Source organism: Phoca vitulina, unplaced genomic scaffold (genome assembly GCF_004348235.1).
Source record: "Phoca vitulina isolate PV1807 unplaced genomic scaffold, GSC_HSeal_1.0 scaffold15, whole genome shotgun sequence".
In the NCBI taxonomy this organism is placed as follows: domain Eukaryota; kingdom Metazoa; phylum Chordata; class Mammalia; order Carnivora; family Phocidae; genus Phoca; species Phoca vitulina.
This window is the reverse complement of record NW_022589718.1, coordinates 6,350,144-6,367,446: the sequence shown is the minus strand read 5'-3', so window position 1 is coordinate 6,367,446 and position 17,303 is coordinate 6,350,144. Positions and strand designations below refer to the sequence as shown.

At 39.4% G+C, this 17,303-nt stretch overlaps 1 protein-coding gene across 2 annotated transcripts in view; it reads left to right on the top strand.

Moving 5' to 3' along the window:
• BAG4 (BAG cochaperone 4) overlaps positions 1-17,303 on the top strand; it is a 29,054-nt gene that overhangs the window by 4,249 nt on the left and 7,502 nt on the right. Inside the window, exon 2 of one of the 2 annotated variants that reach the window (XM_032413405.1) lies at positions 11,896-12,003. The exons of the other annotated variant lie outside the window; for it this stretch is intronic. Coding sequence (XP_032269296.1) covers positions 11,896-12,003 — 108 coding nt within the window. The remainder of the gene's footprint in view (positions 1-11,895; positions 12,004-17,303) is intronic. 2 annotated transcript variants of the gene reach the window in all.

The following is a 17,303-nucleotide window of genomic DNA, read 5'->3' as shown; positions in this document are numbered from 1 at the left end:
GATATGATAAATGTTTGAAACAGGTGCCAGGGGAAGTGGGAAATTGTAGAGAAGCCTGGGAGAGACCCAAATGAGATTGAAAAGAAAAACTTGGGATGATGCTCAGCATAGGAACATAAAGTGCTTTTGTAATGATTTGGGCATATATAGCTAAAAATAATTTTTAATGTATTTTTCTAATAATTTTTGTCTAATTCTTGTGAACAAGGTAAACAAATTTGTAAATGGAACTTAGTGGCAGCACTAGTCAGATTCCTCTGCTGTTAGATTTGTTTGGGTTGGGGTTATTTTTTGGAGGCGTGTTGGTAAGTCACTTTGTAAATTTAATCTTGTATATACTTCTACAAAACTAGTTCTAAGATAAATATGAAAGAAGTTGACTCCAGCCTTCATCTGAGATTTCGGTGTTTCTTCTCAAAAAGGAAGTAAATGAATTTGTTATCTTCTTGCATAATTTTGATCAAATTTCCAGTGCAACAAGAACTTTAATTCACATTAATTACTGCCTCTTGTGAAAACCTTTTCTCATTTTTGTCTGGTTTACATCACCTTTTAGCACCTTTGTCTAGTTTCAGACAACAAATAAAAAGTTTGGAAAGAGTTAAGCACATGATAACATTGGCAACTTGGGTTATAAAACAGATCAGCTTCAGCCAGCTTCCTGTGAAACCAAATGATATTTCATAGAATTATGTCATTCAGGTTAGGAGGGCCTTGAGCTGCAGACTTTCATTGTTACTGGGGATATTTTTAGATTTGTTCCATTTTGTCCAAAGGGGAGGAAAAAAAGCGAAGACAGTCTTTTTATTAAGACTTAATAAAATTAATAATTCTTGCCACTTCATTGAAGACATTCTCCCATCCAAGTACTAAGCAGGCCGGGGCGCCTGGGTGGCTCAGTTGGTTAAGCGACTGCCTTCGGCTCAGGTCATGATCCTGGAGTCCCTGGATCGAGTCCCGCATCGGGCTCCCTGCTCAGCGAGGAGTCTGCTTCTCCCTCTAACCCTCCCCCCGTCATGTATTCTCTCTCTCTCTCTCATTCTCGTTCTCTCAAATAAATAAATCTTTAAAAAAATAAATAAATAAAATGGTACCAAGTACTAAGCAGGCCAACCCTACTTAGCTTCTGAGATCAGACGAGATTGGGCGTGTTCAGGGTGGTATGGCCATAGACAACAATCTATTTTTCATTTTTAAAAATTATGATATATTTATATTCTGTAAATTGTACCTTTTTAAAGATACAGTTCTATGAGTTTTGACAAATGCATACAGTCATGTAACCACTACCATAATCAAGGTATAGATAATGACGCATCTTTTAAAAAAAAGATTCCTAGGATAAGATGGAAGATATAATTTTCATTCATTTCTAAACCCTATTAAAATTATAGAAAAGTAATATTCTCATTTGTTGTTTTAAGTGTCATCTCATTTGCATAATGTGTGTATATGTATGTATACACATATAAAATGTACTCTATATTTTGAATGTATTTCAAGTCAGTTACAGTCATTATTTTTATTGCTTAAATGATTTCATATCATGCGAATGGGAGTCCCTTCTTCTTGGCTTCTGAGTCCTTTTGACATGACCCATTGATTTTTGACAGCTTCCTTGATTTCTGGTACAAGATGTGCCAGGCTTATTTTGTATGTATTCTGTCCCAGACATAATGAACCATTCCTTTAAGAAAACCTTGGTTTTTTTTAAATGTAAGATTATCTTTAGAAGCATATGTCAGGATCCAGGCAGGAAAACAGAACCTACACTAGTTCTTTTAAAAGAGAGATTTGGGGGCACCTGGGTGGTTCAGTCAGTTAAGCATCTGACTCTTGATTTCAGCTCAGGTCATGATCTCAGGGTCCTGGGATCGAGCCCTGCATCAAGCTCTATGCTCAGTGGGGAGCCTGCTCCCCCTTCCCCTCCCCCGACTCAAATAAATAAATAAATAAATAGATAGATAAATCCTTTAAATAAAAGAGAGAATTTGTTCTAGGAAATTAGTGAAGTGGGCATTGGTGATCTCAAAAGGCAAAAAGAGAAAGTGGAGGTAATACAGAGATGGTAAGTAGGAAACAGCTACAGTTCCTAGGGCTGGGGAATAAAGAAAAGAGGTTGGGTTATTAGAACCTGCAAACTTGGGAGAATGGCCTGGTGGAGCTGGAACCCAGAAGGCACTGCCTAGCTGGCACTGGTCTCTGAGGGAGTTCTGGAAAACCAGAAGAATCTGGAGATTGCTACTAACTGCCACCCCCAGGTGGAAGGGTGTTGCTAGGCTGACAATGACAGAAACAGCAAATAAGCAACTAGAAGGAGCCGGGAAGTCCCTTCTCTCCTCCTCTAACCTAGTGCCTCCTATTGGCAGAACTGAATAGTAAGTAACCAAGCTGCAAAGGAGAAATGTTTGGACTGCCAATCCTGCAGGACAGAGCCAATTATAAAATGCTGTGTTGAGGGACAATAGCTTTGTAAGTCGTGCAGAAGTTTAATTTGAGTGCTAGGTATACTGATTGCAATTGTGTTATCACTGCTTCTAGACCTTTCGATGGACAGTTAATGAAATAGGTTTTTTTAATTAAAAAGTTTTTTTTAAGATTTTATTTTTAAGTAATCTCTACATGCAGTTTGGGGCTCAAACTTACAATCCCGAGATCAAGAGTCGCATGCTCTGCCGACTGAGCCAGCCAGGTGCCCTGAAATAGGCCTTTTTTAGATAGAAAAAAAGATGAGTTCATATTTATATTAATTCAAATTTAACATTACAAATTATTTTTATTTCTTTGTATTTGTTACTTTTCTCTTGTATGGAATATCTTGGTTACTAACAATGTTGGGATAATTACAAATACTTGCACAATCCTACAATAATATATAAAATAAGGCCAAAATAATGCCAGGTTCTAGTTCTGGCATGACAGCGTGAGGAGCTCTGTGGACCCAGTCCCCAGTGAAACTGGTGAAAACTATTTTTCAAAAACAACCAGTTAAAGTCTCTGTAAATGGTTTTAGGGTATATAGCAAATGAATAAACATTTATTCTAGAAAATCTACTCAAACTCAGAACAGTGAGAGTCTGTGCTGTTTGAACCAGGACCTGCTCCATTTCTCCCCTCAGAGCAGTGAGACAAACTCCATTCCAGACTGGTGCAGCCAAGAAAACAGGGCTCCCTCTTCTCCCAGCTCCCAGTTATCATGCTGGGAGGGGCAGCACGTCAACATTTCTCATCTTGCCCCCAGCTATTGTTGATGAGACCAAGTTCCAGGCAAGTGTGGTTAAGTAATGCTGGTTCCCTCCTCTGCCCGGTACCTACTTGAGAATGGAGGCTTTATTTTGGGCAGGGCACTGCTGAGAATACTAGGGCTCTGATCACCCTTACCCTGGCTTATAAGGCAAGCTGAGAAGCCCTGAGGCTATAGCCCTTTCCTCCACCAGGTGCTCAGCTCTTAAAGTAGGGTGTCTTAGAGAGGCATACTATTGTCCCCCCAGCTGCGGAGGGTGGCTCAGACATTTTATTTGGACGCAGAAGCAGACTGTAAAACAGGTAGCTCCTAATCTTTTCCCAAAGGAACTGACTTTATTTGCAACGGAGTGTGGTGTGGAGAAGCTGAAGCCTAAGGATGTTCTCGAAAACTGTGGAGATTGTTGTGAAAGGCAACTGGGAGGAGATTGGTAGATTCATGGGACATCTGGTCTAAACTGTAGACCACCTAGTTTGCTAGAGAGAACCAGGGAAAGAAATAGCTGGGAGAAGCCCTTTGGGGTTAGAACAAATCTTAAACACTGACTTTGAGACCTGTCTCTTCCAAGAAGCCTAAATTTTGGTTGGATCAGTTTGTGGAACAATTTTTATCCCAGGGTGTGGAGCTTTAACAGCTAGGTGTGGTGAAGGAAAGAAATACACACACATACACACACACACATTAAAGAAGTTAAAATGTTACAGTAGAAAATATTCACTTAAGGCAAAAGAAAGCAGTAAAAGAAGAATAGAGGAACAAAAACAGATATGAGATAAAGAAAACAAAGAAGATCCAACTCTATGCTGTTGTGAGATAATAGAAAAAATACACATACTGGTCTCTGCCCTGGGTTCCTGGCGCAGAGCTCCTGAAACCCTTGTAAATTCCTAAATGAAAAGAGCACTAGGAGGGCGCCTGGGTGGCTCAGGTGGCTAAGCGACCGCCTTCGGCTCAGGTCATGATCCTTGAGTACCAGGATCGAGTCCCGCAGTCTGCTTCTCCCTCTGACCCTCCCCCGCTCATATGCGCTCTCTCTCTCTCTCTCTCATTCTCTCTTTCAATCTTAAAAAAAAGAGGGGCGCCTGGGTGGCTCAGTCGTTAAGCGTCTGCCTTCGGCTCAGGTCATGATCCCGGGGTCCTGGGATCGAGCCCCGCATCGGGCTCCCTGCTCGGCGGGAGGCCTGCTTCTCCCTCTCCCACTCCCTCTGCTTGTGTTCCCTCTCTCGCTGTGTCTCTCTCTGTCAAATAAATAAAATCTTTAAAAAAAAAAAAAAAAGAACACTAGGAGTATTTTTGTTCTAATATTTGGTCTATGACCCTAGTTCCTGACACAGGACTCCTAAACCCATTGGAATTTCCTGGGTGATACACTATTTTTTGTTCTAATGAGGTGTCTCTGGATGGTCTCCTGGATGGCTCTTGGATGGGGCTGGTCACCAGAAAGACCAACCCATGATTAGATGTTTGGAGTTTTCAGTCCTGGTCCTCATTCTCCAGAGAAGGGAGAGGGGCTGGAAGTGAAGTTAATTATCAATCATGCCTATATGAGGGAGCCTCCATAAAAATCCAAACACAGTGGGGTTCAGAGAGCTTCCAGTTTGGTGTACATATCTACATACTGGGAGGATGATGCACCTTGACTCCATGGGAACAGAAGCTTCTGTACATGGGGTCCTCCCAGACCTTGCCTGCCCTATGTATCTCTTCATCTGGCTGTTCATCTGTATCTCTCTCTTTTTTTTTAAGATTTTATTTATTTATTTATTTGACAGAGAGAGAAACAGCGAGAGCGGGAACACAAGCAGGGGGAGTAGGAGAGGGAGAAGCAGGGCTCCCGTGGAGCAGGGAGCCCGATGCAGGGCTCGATCCCAGGACGCTGGGATCATGACCTGAGCCGAAGGCAGACGCTTAACGACTGAGCCACCCAGGCACCCCTCATCTGTATCTTTTATCATATCCTTTAATAAACTGGTAATCGTAAATATTTCTCTGAGCCGGGTGAGATGTACTAGCAAATAATCAAATCCAAGGGGGAAGAGGTCATGGAAACCTCCACTTTGTAGCCTAGTGAGACATAAATTGTGGGTAACCTGGAGACCTGGGGACCTGTTGCTTGCGATTGGCATCTGAAGTGGTGGGGGGTACTCTCATGGGACTGAGCCCCTAACCTGTGGGATCTGATGCTATTTACAGGTAGATAATTTAACTGTAGGACAGCCAGCTGGTGTTGCAGAATTGCTTGGCATGGGGGAAAAAATCTCACATCTGGTATCAGAAGTGTTGTGAATGTGGTAATAGCATGAGAGTAAAGGAAAAACATAGGAGTAGAAGGTTTTTCCCTCTCAGCTGTCTGTGGGAGACACACTTCAGATGTAAAGATACAAATGGTTTAAAAGTAAAAAGAGGAAAAAGAAATATGCAAACAGTAACTAGAAGAAAACTGTAGTGGCTATACAGTATCCAAGAGGTAAACTTTAAAACAAAAGATGTTACTAGGGATAAAGTGGGACGTGATTAAGAAGGCTAATCTATCAGGAAGATATAATAACTATAAAAATATGTGTACCTCATAACAAAATACCAAAATACATTAAGGAAAAGCTTACAGAAATAAAGGGAGAAAATAGTTCAATAATAGCTCAACAATTACTATCAGTCAATAATAGAGACTTCAGTACTCCACTTTCAGTAATGGATAGAACAACTAGATAATAAGATCAACAAGGAAATAGAAGATGTGAACAACCCTGTGAATCAATTAGACCTAACAGACATATATAGAACACTCCACCCAGCAATAGAATATATACTCTTCTCAAGTACACACGGAACATTCTCAAGATAAACCATATGCTAGCCATAAAACAAATCTTAGTATACAAGGATAGAAATAATACAAAGGATGTTCTCCAACCATAATGTAAAGACATTAGATATTAATAGCAGGAAAGACCTTGGGAAATTCATGTCTATGTGGAAATTAAATAAAACACTCCTTAAGGGCGCCTGGGTGGCTCAGTTGGTTAAGCGACTGCCTTTGGCTCAGGGCATGATCCTGGAGTCCCGGGATCGAGTCCCGCATCGGGCTCCCTGCTCGGCGGGGAGTCTGCTTCTCTCTCTGACCCTCCCCCCTCTCATGTGCTCTCTCTCTCTCTCATTCTCTCTCTCAAATAAATAAATGAATAAAATCTTTAAAAAAAAAAAAAAACACTCCTTAATATTTTTTAAAGATTTTATTTTTAAGTAATCTCTACATCCAACATGGGGCTCAAACTTACAACCCCAAGATCAAGAGTCACACGCTCTACCAACTGAGCCAGTCAGGTGTCCCTTAAATAAAACACTCCTAAATAACTAGCAGGTCAAAGAAGGAATCAAAAGGGAAATTAAAAAATACTTTGAGATAAATGAAAATGAAGACCGTATACCAAAATTCTTAAAATATAGCTAAAGTAGTAGTACTGCTTAGAAGGAAATTTATAGCTATAAATGCCTGTATTAAGAAAGAATAATGATTTCAGGGCACCTGGGTGGCTCAGTTGGTTAAACGCCTGACTCTTGGTTTTGGCTCATGATCTCAGGGTGGTGAGGTCGAGCCCCATTTGTATGGGCTCAGTGTGGAGTCTGCTTGTCCTTTTCTCTCTGCTCCTCCCCCCACCCCCCATAAAGAAATAAAATCTTAGGGGCGCCTGGGTGGCTCAGTCGTTAAGCATCTGCCTTCAGCTCAGGTCATGATCCCAGGGTTCTGGGATTGAGCCCCACATTGGGCTCCTTGCTCCGCTGGAAGCCTGCTTCTCCCTCTCCCACTCCCCCTGCTTGTGTTCCCTGTCTCACTGTGTCTCTCTCTTGTCAGATAAATAAATAAAATCTTTAAAAAAAAAAGAAATAAAATCTTAAAAAAAAAAAGGAATAATGATTTCAAATCAATAACTTAAGCTTCCATCTTGACACTGGAAAAAGAAGAGCAAACTAAACCTAAAGCAAACAGAAGGAAGGAAATGATAAGAGTGTTGGGGTACCTGCCTGATATCTCGAAGAGTAGAAATTAATGTAAGAGAATAGAAAAACAGTAGAGGAAATCAATGCAAGGAAAGGCTGGTTCTTTGAAAAGATCAACACAATTGATGAGTCTTTAGCTAGATGGACCCAGGAAAAAAGAGAGAGAGATTATTAGAAATGAAAGAGGGAACATTACTACTGATCTTACAGAAATAAAAATCATAATGGAAAACTGTTGGATAATTTTATGCTAATAAATTAGGTAACTTAGAAGAAGTTGGACAAATTTCTAGAAAGATACAAACTACCAAAACTAACTCAAGAAGAAATAGGAAATCTGAATAGACCTATAACAAGTAAAGAAATTAAATTGGTAATAAACAAAACAGAAACTACCCACAAAGGAAGTCTAAGCCCAGGTGGGCTACTGAATTCTACCAAACATTTCAAGAACTGATACACCAATTCTTCACAAATTCTTCTAAGAAATAGGAGAGAACATTTCTAAACTCATTCTGTGAAGCAATTATTACCCTAATACCAAAACCAAAGACATCACAAGAAAACGGGCAATATCTCTTATGAATATGGATGCAGAAGTCCTAAAAAAAAAAAAAAGTAAACCAAATCCAGCAACACATAAAAAGAATTATATACCATGACCAAGTGGGATTTATCCCAGGAATGCAAAGTTGATTTAACATCTGAAAATCAATGTAATATACCATATCAATCAAAAAACAAAACCTCTATGATTATTTCAATAGATGTAGAAAAAGCATTTGACAAAATCCAACACTCTTTCTTCATAAAAATCACTCCAGGAATACAAGGAAATTTCTCCAATCTGATAAAGGGCATCTATAAAACACCCTCAGCCAGCCAACCGCATGTTTAGTGATGTAAGACTGGATGCTTTTCCCTAAGATCAGGAGCAAGACCAGGATATCTTCCCTTGCCACTACTATTCAACATTGTCCTGGAAGTTCTAGCTAGGGCAATTGGGCAAGAAAAAGAAAGAAAAAGATGTATGTAACCTATGTCTATATGGAATAGAATTGAGAGTCCAGAAATAAATTCATGTGTCTGTGGTCAAGTGATTTTTGGTAAAGGTGCCAAGACCATTTAATAGAGGGACAGAGTAGTCTACAGTACAACGTACAATACCATGACAACTGGATAGTCATACACAGTCGATAAAGTTGGACTCTCACACCATGTATAAAAGTTAGCTCAAAATGGATCATAGACATAAATGTAAGAGCTAAAGCTGTGAAACTCTTAGAAGAAACAAGGAGTAAATCTTCATTACTTTGGGGGCGCCTGGGTGGCTCAGTCGTTAAGCATCTGCCTTCAGCTCAGGTCATGATCCCAGGGTCCTGGGATCAGGCCCCTCGTCAGGCTCCCTGCTCAGCGGGAAGCCTGCTTCTCCCTCTCCCACTCCCCCTGCTTGTGTTCCCTCTCTCGCCGTGTCTCGCTCTGTCAAATGAATAAATCTTAAAAAAAACAAAACTTCATTACTTTGGATTTGGCAGTGGTTATGTTACATTTTTAGGGATTTAAAAATATGTCATTTTCTATAATTATGTGAAATATTTACAATTGTTCTAAAGTCAGATGTGCTAAACATGGTATATTTAAGGGAAGTCTGCCTTGAGTCCCTGCCCCACAGTGTTGTTTTAAAAAAAATTTTTTTTTTGAAGATTTTATTTATTTATTTGAGAGAGAGCACAAGCAGGGGGAGCTGCAGGCAAAGGGAGAGGGAGAAGCAGGCTTCCCGCTGAGCAAGGAGCATGATTCGGGGCTCGATCCCAGGACCCTGGGATCATGATCTGAGCCGAAGGCAGACACCTAACTGACTGAGACACCCAGGCACCTCATTTTTTTTTTTTTTTTTTTTAATTTTTTGACAGAGAGAGAGAGAGAAAGCGGGAGCGGGAACACAAGCAGGGGGAGTGGGAGAGGGAGAAGCAGGCTTCCGCAGAGCAGGGAGCCCGATGCGGGACTCGATCCCAGGACCCTGGGATCATGACCTGAGCCGAAGGCAGACGCTTAACGACTGAGCCACCCAGGCGCCCATTTTTTAACTTTTTATATTATAAACTTAATTATATGTAAAAGAGAGACTAGTATAATAAAACTCCCAGATAGCTATCACTTGTCTTCAGCAATTATCGGGTAGGTTATTGTTAATCTTATTGATTTATATGCCTACTCTTGCCACACTGTTACGGTAGTTTAAATATATACTTAAATATTTGTTTAGGAGAGTCTTAAGGGCAGGTTTGTGTTGTAATGGGGGTGATCTGTTTGACTAGGAGAAGTAGAGGAAAGACTGTAACTGTAGGAATCAAATCCTGTAGAAGGTAAGAGGTTATGTGGTAAGAGGGATTGGCCTTTAATAGGGCCAAAGGCACTTCATGCTTTCTGGGAAGACAATGGCAGGGTGCATTTGATTTAGTAAGTAGGAAGATGGAGTTTTTGTCTGATTGCTTCTTCCTTTTTAAAAAAATTTTTTTTTGGTGAAATATGTGATACAGTTGTCAGTTGAAAAATGAGGGGTAGGCTAAAAGGATATTGGAGATTTGCAGGGGGAAGAGTGAAATAGTTGTTCTGGAGAGTGAGATGAATATCCATCCTAAGGAAGTGTGGTATAGTTGCTAGGCAGTGCTGTGTCTACTTGAGATTTGTGGTCTCTAATTGAGAAAGAAAGCAAAGAGCTCTAGCGTTTCTCTCCACCAGTATGTATGTATGTATGTATGTATGTATGTATTTATAAGATTTTATTTATTTATTTGACAGAGAGAGACACAGTGAGAGAGGGAACACAAGCAGGAGCAGAGGGAGAGGGAGAAGCAGGTTCCCCACTGAGCAGGGAGCCCGATGCGGGGCTCGATCCCAGGACCCTGGGATCATGATCTGAGCCGAAGGCAGACGCTTAATGACTGAGCCACCCAGGCGCCCCTCTCCACCAGTATTTAGAGGAAGTGCAGATGTGAAGGCAGGGGACAGTTGGGTTTAAACTGGGTTGAGTTTTTTCAGGGTGAGTGTATCTGAGGGAAGCAGTGGCAAAGGATTAGGTTTTGGGGAGCTGAGTTAAGGAAGGAAGTGAGGACATGGGTGGGGTGAGGGATAGGAGGGTGAAGAAGTAGTGAAAATGTGGAGTACCAGAGAGAATCAGTCAGTAGGAGAGAACAGAAACCAGGGTAGTTCTGGAGATTTAGGTGTTAGTTCACCACTGCTGGGGTGAGTCAGCTTCAACTCTTGTCTTTTCATCTCTACTACTCAAGATTCAGATTCTTGGTAGAGAGAAATCAATTAGTCAAATACTTACCCTTTAACCAGAGAAAGGGAGGGAGGGCATTAATTGGCGGCATCTGCCTGATTGAGAAATTTAGTAGTTAGAATCTGAAGTTTGCCTGTAAAATTTTTTTAAATCTTGCTATTCTTTAGTTTCTATATTATGTAAAGGAGATGCTACTTGCCCAACTTGTATAATGTCATATGGAATAATTACGTGCTTTGAAAACAAAGCATTATGAAACTGGTAAGTAGTGCAGTTAAGCTAAGATGGTGATAATTAAACTCTCAGTGATTACAACTGCCAATGAATTTCTTTGTGAAACAATTTGAAGATCTTGTTTAAGCTTAAAACTAAAACTATAAAGTTCAAAGCAAAATAATTTATAGGATAACATGTATACATTAAACTAGACTCTAAAAGATTTTGAGTTGATCTGGTCTCTTGGAGTTTATTGGCTTACTGCAAATCATTGCTTTAACTCTTGAGTTGGAGTGCAAAGCTGTAGAGATTAACGTTATAGCTAGATTTTCTTCTTGGAGTGGTCATTGTTCTTTATCAATTCCTGATACTTGGGTTAGTTGTAGGCTGTCAGCAGAAATGTAGCCATAACAGAAAGTACAGGAATATGAAAAAAACTAGTGTGACATGGGGCGCCTGAGTGGCTCAGTTGGTTGAGCGGCTGCTTTCGGCTCAGGTCATGATCCCAGGGTCCTGGGATTGAACCCTGCGTCGGGCTCCCTGCTCAGTGGGGACCCTGCTTCTCCCTCTCCCTTTGTCTCCTGGCTCGTGCTCTCACTCTCTATCTCAAATAAATAAAATCTTAAAAAAGAAAACAAAAAAACAAAAATAAAGAACTACTATGACAGGCAAAAGAGTATTGAAGATTTATATGTTTGAAGTAAAGTTTAGTAGTAATACTTTTAAGCTCCAAAGTTGGTAAGATAGGCATATATTGCTCTTAACAGTGGCAAAGAACTATAATCTTGTTGCATGAAATAAATTGGTAGTGACGGGGTTGGTGATTGGAGAGGGGTAAAGGAATCTAGGTCTCTGGTTTTGCTAATCATGTTGGCATAGTAGAATTCCTTTATATATCATTTGGCATCATAATGCATAAGAACAGGCTTTTAATAGATAGTCAATAATTGTTTTGTTCTAGGGCATGTGATTTACCATATAGTATTTCTATATCAATTTGGTAATGAGAATTTAATAATGAGTGATTTTATAGTAGGGTTCTATTGCTTTTTGTCTCTTGCTTTTTTTTTTTTAAATAATTATAGCTGCCTCTGTCAACTATTCATTATGATGTAAGAATATTATTAAAAGTGATTTTTTTCCCCCTTAGGACCAGCCACCATATTCTAGCTACAATTCTAACTATTGGAATTCTCCTGCACGACCTAGGGCTCCATACCCAAGTACATATCCTGTAAGACCGGAAATGCAAGGCCAGGTATGATCTAAAATTGACTGACTTCCTGAATTTATTATTTATTTATTTATTTATTTATTTTTTAAAAGATTTTATTTATTTATTCGACAGAGAGAGAGACAGCGAGAGAGGGAACACAAGCAGGGGGAGTGGGAGAGGGAGAAGCAGGCTTCCCGCTGAGCAGGGAGCTCGATGCGGGGCTCGATCCCAGGACCCCGAGATCATGACCTGAGCCGAAGGCAGATGCCTAACGACTGAGCCACCCAGGCACCCCCTGAATTTATTTTTTAAAGATTTTATTTATTTATTTTAGAGAGAGCGAGTGCAAGTAGGGGGAGGAGTAGAGGGGGAGGGAGAGGGAGGGAGAAAGAATCTCAAGCAGACTCCAGGCTGAGTTCAGAGCCTGACCTGAGGCTCAATCTCAGGACCTGAGATCATGACCTGAGCTGAAACCAAGAGTTGGGCACTCAACCTACTGAGCCACCCAGGCACACCCTGAATTTTTTCTTAATGTATTGATTTATTTTCAAAACCTGTGGCGATTTCATAGTAGCAGTGTGTGGAGTTTTGTTATTTAATGGACTCTGTCTTAATGTTTTTGGCTCAGAAGTAAGGAAATATCTAGGCAAATATTATCTATAGCAAAGGTAGCTTGAGGCATAATAGATTATTTCTTAGGACCTGGAAACAATAAATATACACTACACTTACTTTTTAAGTTTTAAGTTTGACTTTTTTTTTTGAAATATAATTGACATGTAACATTATATTAGTTTCAGGTATATAATGTAATGATTCGATATTTGTATATATTGTGAAATGATCACCACAATTAAGTCTATTTAACATCTGTCACCACATATAATTACAATTTTTTTCTTCTAATGAGAACTTTTATGATTTATTTTGTTAGCAACTTTCAAATATGCAATACGGTATTAACTGCAGTCACTATGCTGTATATTACATCCTCATGACTTACTTATTTCATAGCTAAAAGTTTGTACCTTTTGACCTCCTTCACCCATTTGTACCCCTGGCCCTGCCTCTAGCAACCATTAGTCTATTCTCTGAATGTAGGATTTTTTTTTTTTTAAGATTCCACATATAAGTGAGATCATATAATATTTGTCTTTCTCTCTCTGACTTATTTCTATCCATGTTGTCACAAATGGCAAGATTTCCTTTTTTATGGCTGAATAATAATAAATTGTTTACGTATACACCACATTTTCTTTATTCATCCATCGATAGACACTTAGGTTGCTTCCATGTCTTGGCTATTGTAAATAATGCTGCAGTGAACATGGGGATGCAGATACCTTTTCGAGTTAGTGTTTTTGTGTCCTTTGGATATATTATAAGTGGTGGCATTGCTGGATCATTCTGTTTTTAATTTTGTGAGGAACCTCCAAACTGCTTTCTTTCCATAGTGGCTGTACCAGTTTACATTCCCACCAACAGTGCACAAGGGATTTTCTTCACAACCTCACCAACACTTGTTATTTCTCGTCTTTTTGATAGTAGCCATTTTAACAAGTATGGGGTGATATCTTGATGTGTACCTGTTGGCCATCTGTATGTCTTCTTTGGAAAAGTGTCTATTCAGGTTGTTTGCCTATATTCTAATAGGATTGTTTCTTTTTTTGCTGTTGAGTTTTTTGAGTTCCTTATATATTTTAGATATTAGCTCCTTATCAAATATATGATTTGAAAATATTTTCTTCCATTTAGTAGGTTGCCTTTTCATTCTGTTGGTGGTTTCCTTTGCTGTACAGAAACTTTTTAGTTTGATGTACTTCCACTTGTTCTTTTTACGTTTGTTGCCTTTCCTTTTGGTGTCAAATAAATTGTACTCTTATGACAAATACTTAATTTTAAATATTTCAAGTATACTGAAAAAGTACAGAAAATTTGTATATCGTTTTATCCAGCACCTAGCTTTGTCAGTTTTTCAGTTTGCTACATTTGTTTCAGATTATTTTTAAAAGATTTATTTATTTGACAGAGAAAGAAAGAAAACTCAAGCGAACACAAACAGGGGGAGCAGCAGGCAGAGGGAGAGGGGAAACCTTCCCCCTGAGCGGGGAGCCCGATACAGGGCTCGATCCCGGGACCCTGGGGTCATGACCTGAGCCGAAGGCAGATGCTTAACTGACTGAGCCACCCAAGGACCCCTTGTTTCAGATTTTTAAAAAGAAGTAAAACAAATACAATTGAAGCCACATATAACACTTCTTTCCATTTCCTGAAGTTATATTTATGATGTCATATGTGTTTTTATGCTGGTACTACTTGTATGTGCATTTACATAGTATTTTTTACCATGTTTTTAAACTTGATACGAGTGGTTTCATACTAGCATGCTCCAGCTTGTTTTTTTAGTCAGCATTGTTTTTCACTTCTTTGTTGTACACATTTGAGGCAAGAACTTCCCTGGGGTATGGAATTTTGGAGTTTTGGTACGTATGCTTATTAAATATAACCAAAGTATTTTTCCACAATACTGTTGTGGAAATGAGGGAATGTTTACAAAGTCACCCATAATCCGGCAACCTTAGTAAGGCAATAATTGTCACATTTGCATATTTCCTTCCATTTTTTTTTCTGTCTAGATACCATATTTCTATATGCAAATAGTTTTTTTAAATTGTTTTTTAAAAGATTTTATTTTTAAGTAATCTCTCTACCCAGTGTGGGGCTCAAACTCACAACCCCAAGATCAAGAGTCGCACACTGCACCGACTGAGCCAGCCAGGCGCCCCTGTAGTATATACAGTTTTAAAGCGGCTACATTTAAGCAGCTTTCAAAGAATTTGAATTTTATATTGAGGTCAGAATTCTCTGTAAACTGATGTTCTCTGCAGAATTAAATTTTCAGATCACCGTAAAGTATACTAATGTAATTCCCCTGATAGTTTTCAAATAGTCAGATAATATATTCAAATTCTTACTGATTTTCTGGTGGTATGGAGGCTGAAATAATGAAAATAAGTTTCTTTATGGGGCTGAATAATTAATTCATTAAAAAAATCATGTTCCCGGGCGCCTGGGTGGCTCAGTTGGTTGAGCGACTGCCTTCGGCTCAGGTCATGATCCTGTAGTCCCGGGATCGAGTCCCACATCGGGCTCCCTGCTCAGCGGGGAGTCTGCTTCTCCCTCTGACCCTCTTCCCTCTCATGCTCTCTGTCTCTCATTCTCTCTCTCTCAAATAAACAAAATCTTAAAAAAAAAAAAAAAATCATGTTCCCTTTTTCTCATTAATTTGGTGATACATTCCTTTAAAACTGATTTTGAGCTAGAAGAGTTTATTAAAGTTAGAGTGAGATTTACTTATGTACTTAAAGAAAACATAAAAACAGTTGATTTTTCATAATGATTATGGGTACTTGAACTTTAGGATAAAGTTGATAATGAGATCGTGGAATACAAAATAAAAAAAATCTTAACACAAACTTTCATTTTACTTGTGTCATCTGCATTCCTATGACTGAAATTGAGAAGCAGGCATTGTTATTGCTTAATGTGATATGCTTGTGGTTTGGCCATATTTCATAAAATTCACCCTTTAAATGTACACATCAGTTGTTTTTAGTCTATTCACAAGGTTGTGCAGCTATCATCACTGTTCCAGAACATTTTCATCACCCCAGTTAGAAACTATATACCTATCACACCATTTTTCTCTTCCCCTAGCCCCTGGCAACCTTTAATATACTTGTTATTTCTATGGATTTGCCTATTCTGGACATGTCACATAAACAGAATCATATATTATTTGATATCTTATGACTGGCTTCTTTCTTTTAGCATAATGTTCATCCATGTTGTGGCAATGTACTGATACTTCATTCCTTTCTATGGCCAAATACTATCCATTCTATGTATATACCACGTTTATTTTATCCAACATCAGTTGATAGAAATTTGAGAGTTTTTTTTTTCACTTTTTGGCTGCTATGAATAATGCTGTTACAAACATTTGTGTGCTCATTTTTACGTGGACATAAGTTTTTTCAGATCTCTTCGTTGTATACATAGGAGTAGAGATGCTGGGTCATATGGTAGCTCTGCTGTGTTTAACAATTTGAGAAACTGGCAAAGTTCTAACAAAGAAAACTGAGGTTCTTTTTTTTTCTTTTTAAAGACTTTATTTGAGAGAGAGAGAGCACAAGCATGGGGAGGGGCGGAGGGTGAGAGAGAAGCAGACTCCCTGCCAAGCAGGGAGCCTGATGCGGGGCTTGATCCCAGGACCCTGGGATCATGACCTGAGCTGAAGGCAGAGGCTTAACCAACTGAGCCACCCAGGTGCCCCGAAAACTGAAGATAGCATTCTGAATTGAGAAACCATGATACAAAAAGACATTGGTCAGAACCTATGACACTTTTTCATTTAATTTGAAGGGGAACTGAGTTGTAAAATGTAGCCTATTAAGAACTGTAGTTAGGAACTTCAGTGAGACAAAAATTGGAATAGTTCTTTTTTTTTAAATATTTTATTTATTTATTTGACAGAGAGAGAGAGAGAACACAAGTAGGCAGAGTGGCAGGCAGATGGAGAGGGAGAAGCAGGCTCCCCGCTGAGCAGGGAGCCGGATGTGGGGCTCGATCCCAGGACCCCAGGATCATGACCCGTGCCGAAGGCAGCTGCTTAACCGACTGAGCCGACTGAGCCACCCAGGCGCCCCTGGAATAGTTCTATGAGTAGAGATATGGCATGAGGAGGCAACCTATGGATGATCATAGATTTGGCAATTTCAAAAATGAGTATTAGAGAAATTCGAGTTGATACCAACTGCTGATAATTATGAACTCTTGCAGTACTTATGTGGTGAGACTTTCCATGGTTTTCATGAGAAGCACAATAGGAGGAGTTCTGTTGCTTAGAGGTAATCTGTTTTTGCTTGTATTGGGTCTGTTTGCCGTGGAATGGACAGGGAATTCATTGAACAATATATCACTTTCTGGGTGAGAGACTTGACCACTTTTCTCCCTCTTTGGATTCTATATCTACACAATAGTCCATCAACTGTGAAACTGACTTTTGGAAGAAGTATTCATATTGGACGATCTTTAGCTTGCAATGAGACCCCATATGGTGTGACATTATTTTGACTTTTGAATGCTAAGTAATATCTATATTTACATCTAGAACAAGAGTAGCAGCTGGATTTTTTGTGTTTCCAGTCTCTTGATTTCATCTGGAAGCCAGAATGAGACTTCTACAGAAATTTAATAATTGTCAAAGATTTTATTTATTTCTGGGGCACCTGGGTCACTCAGTCAGTGTCCAGCTCTTGATTTTGGCTCGGATCATGATC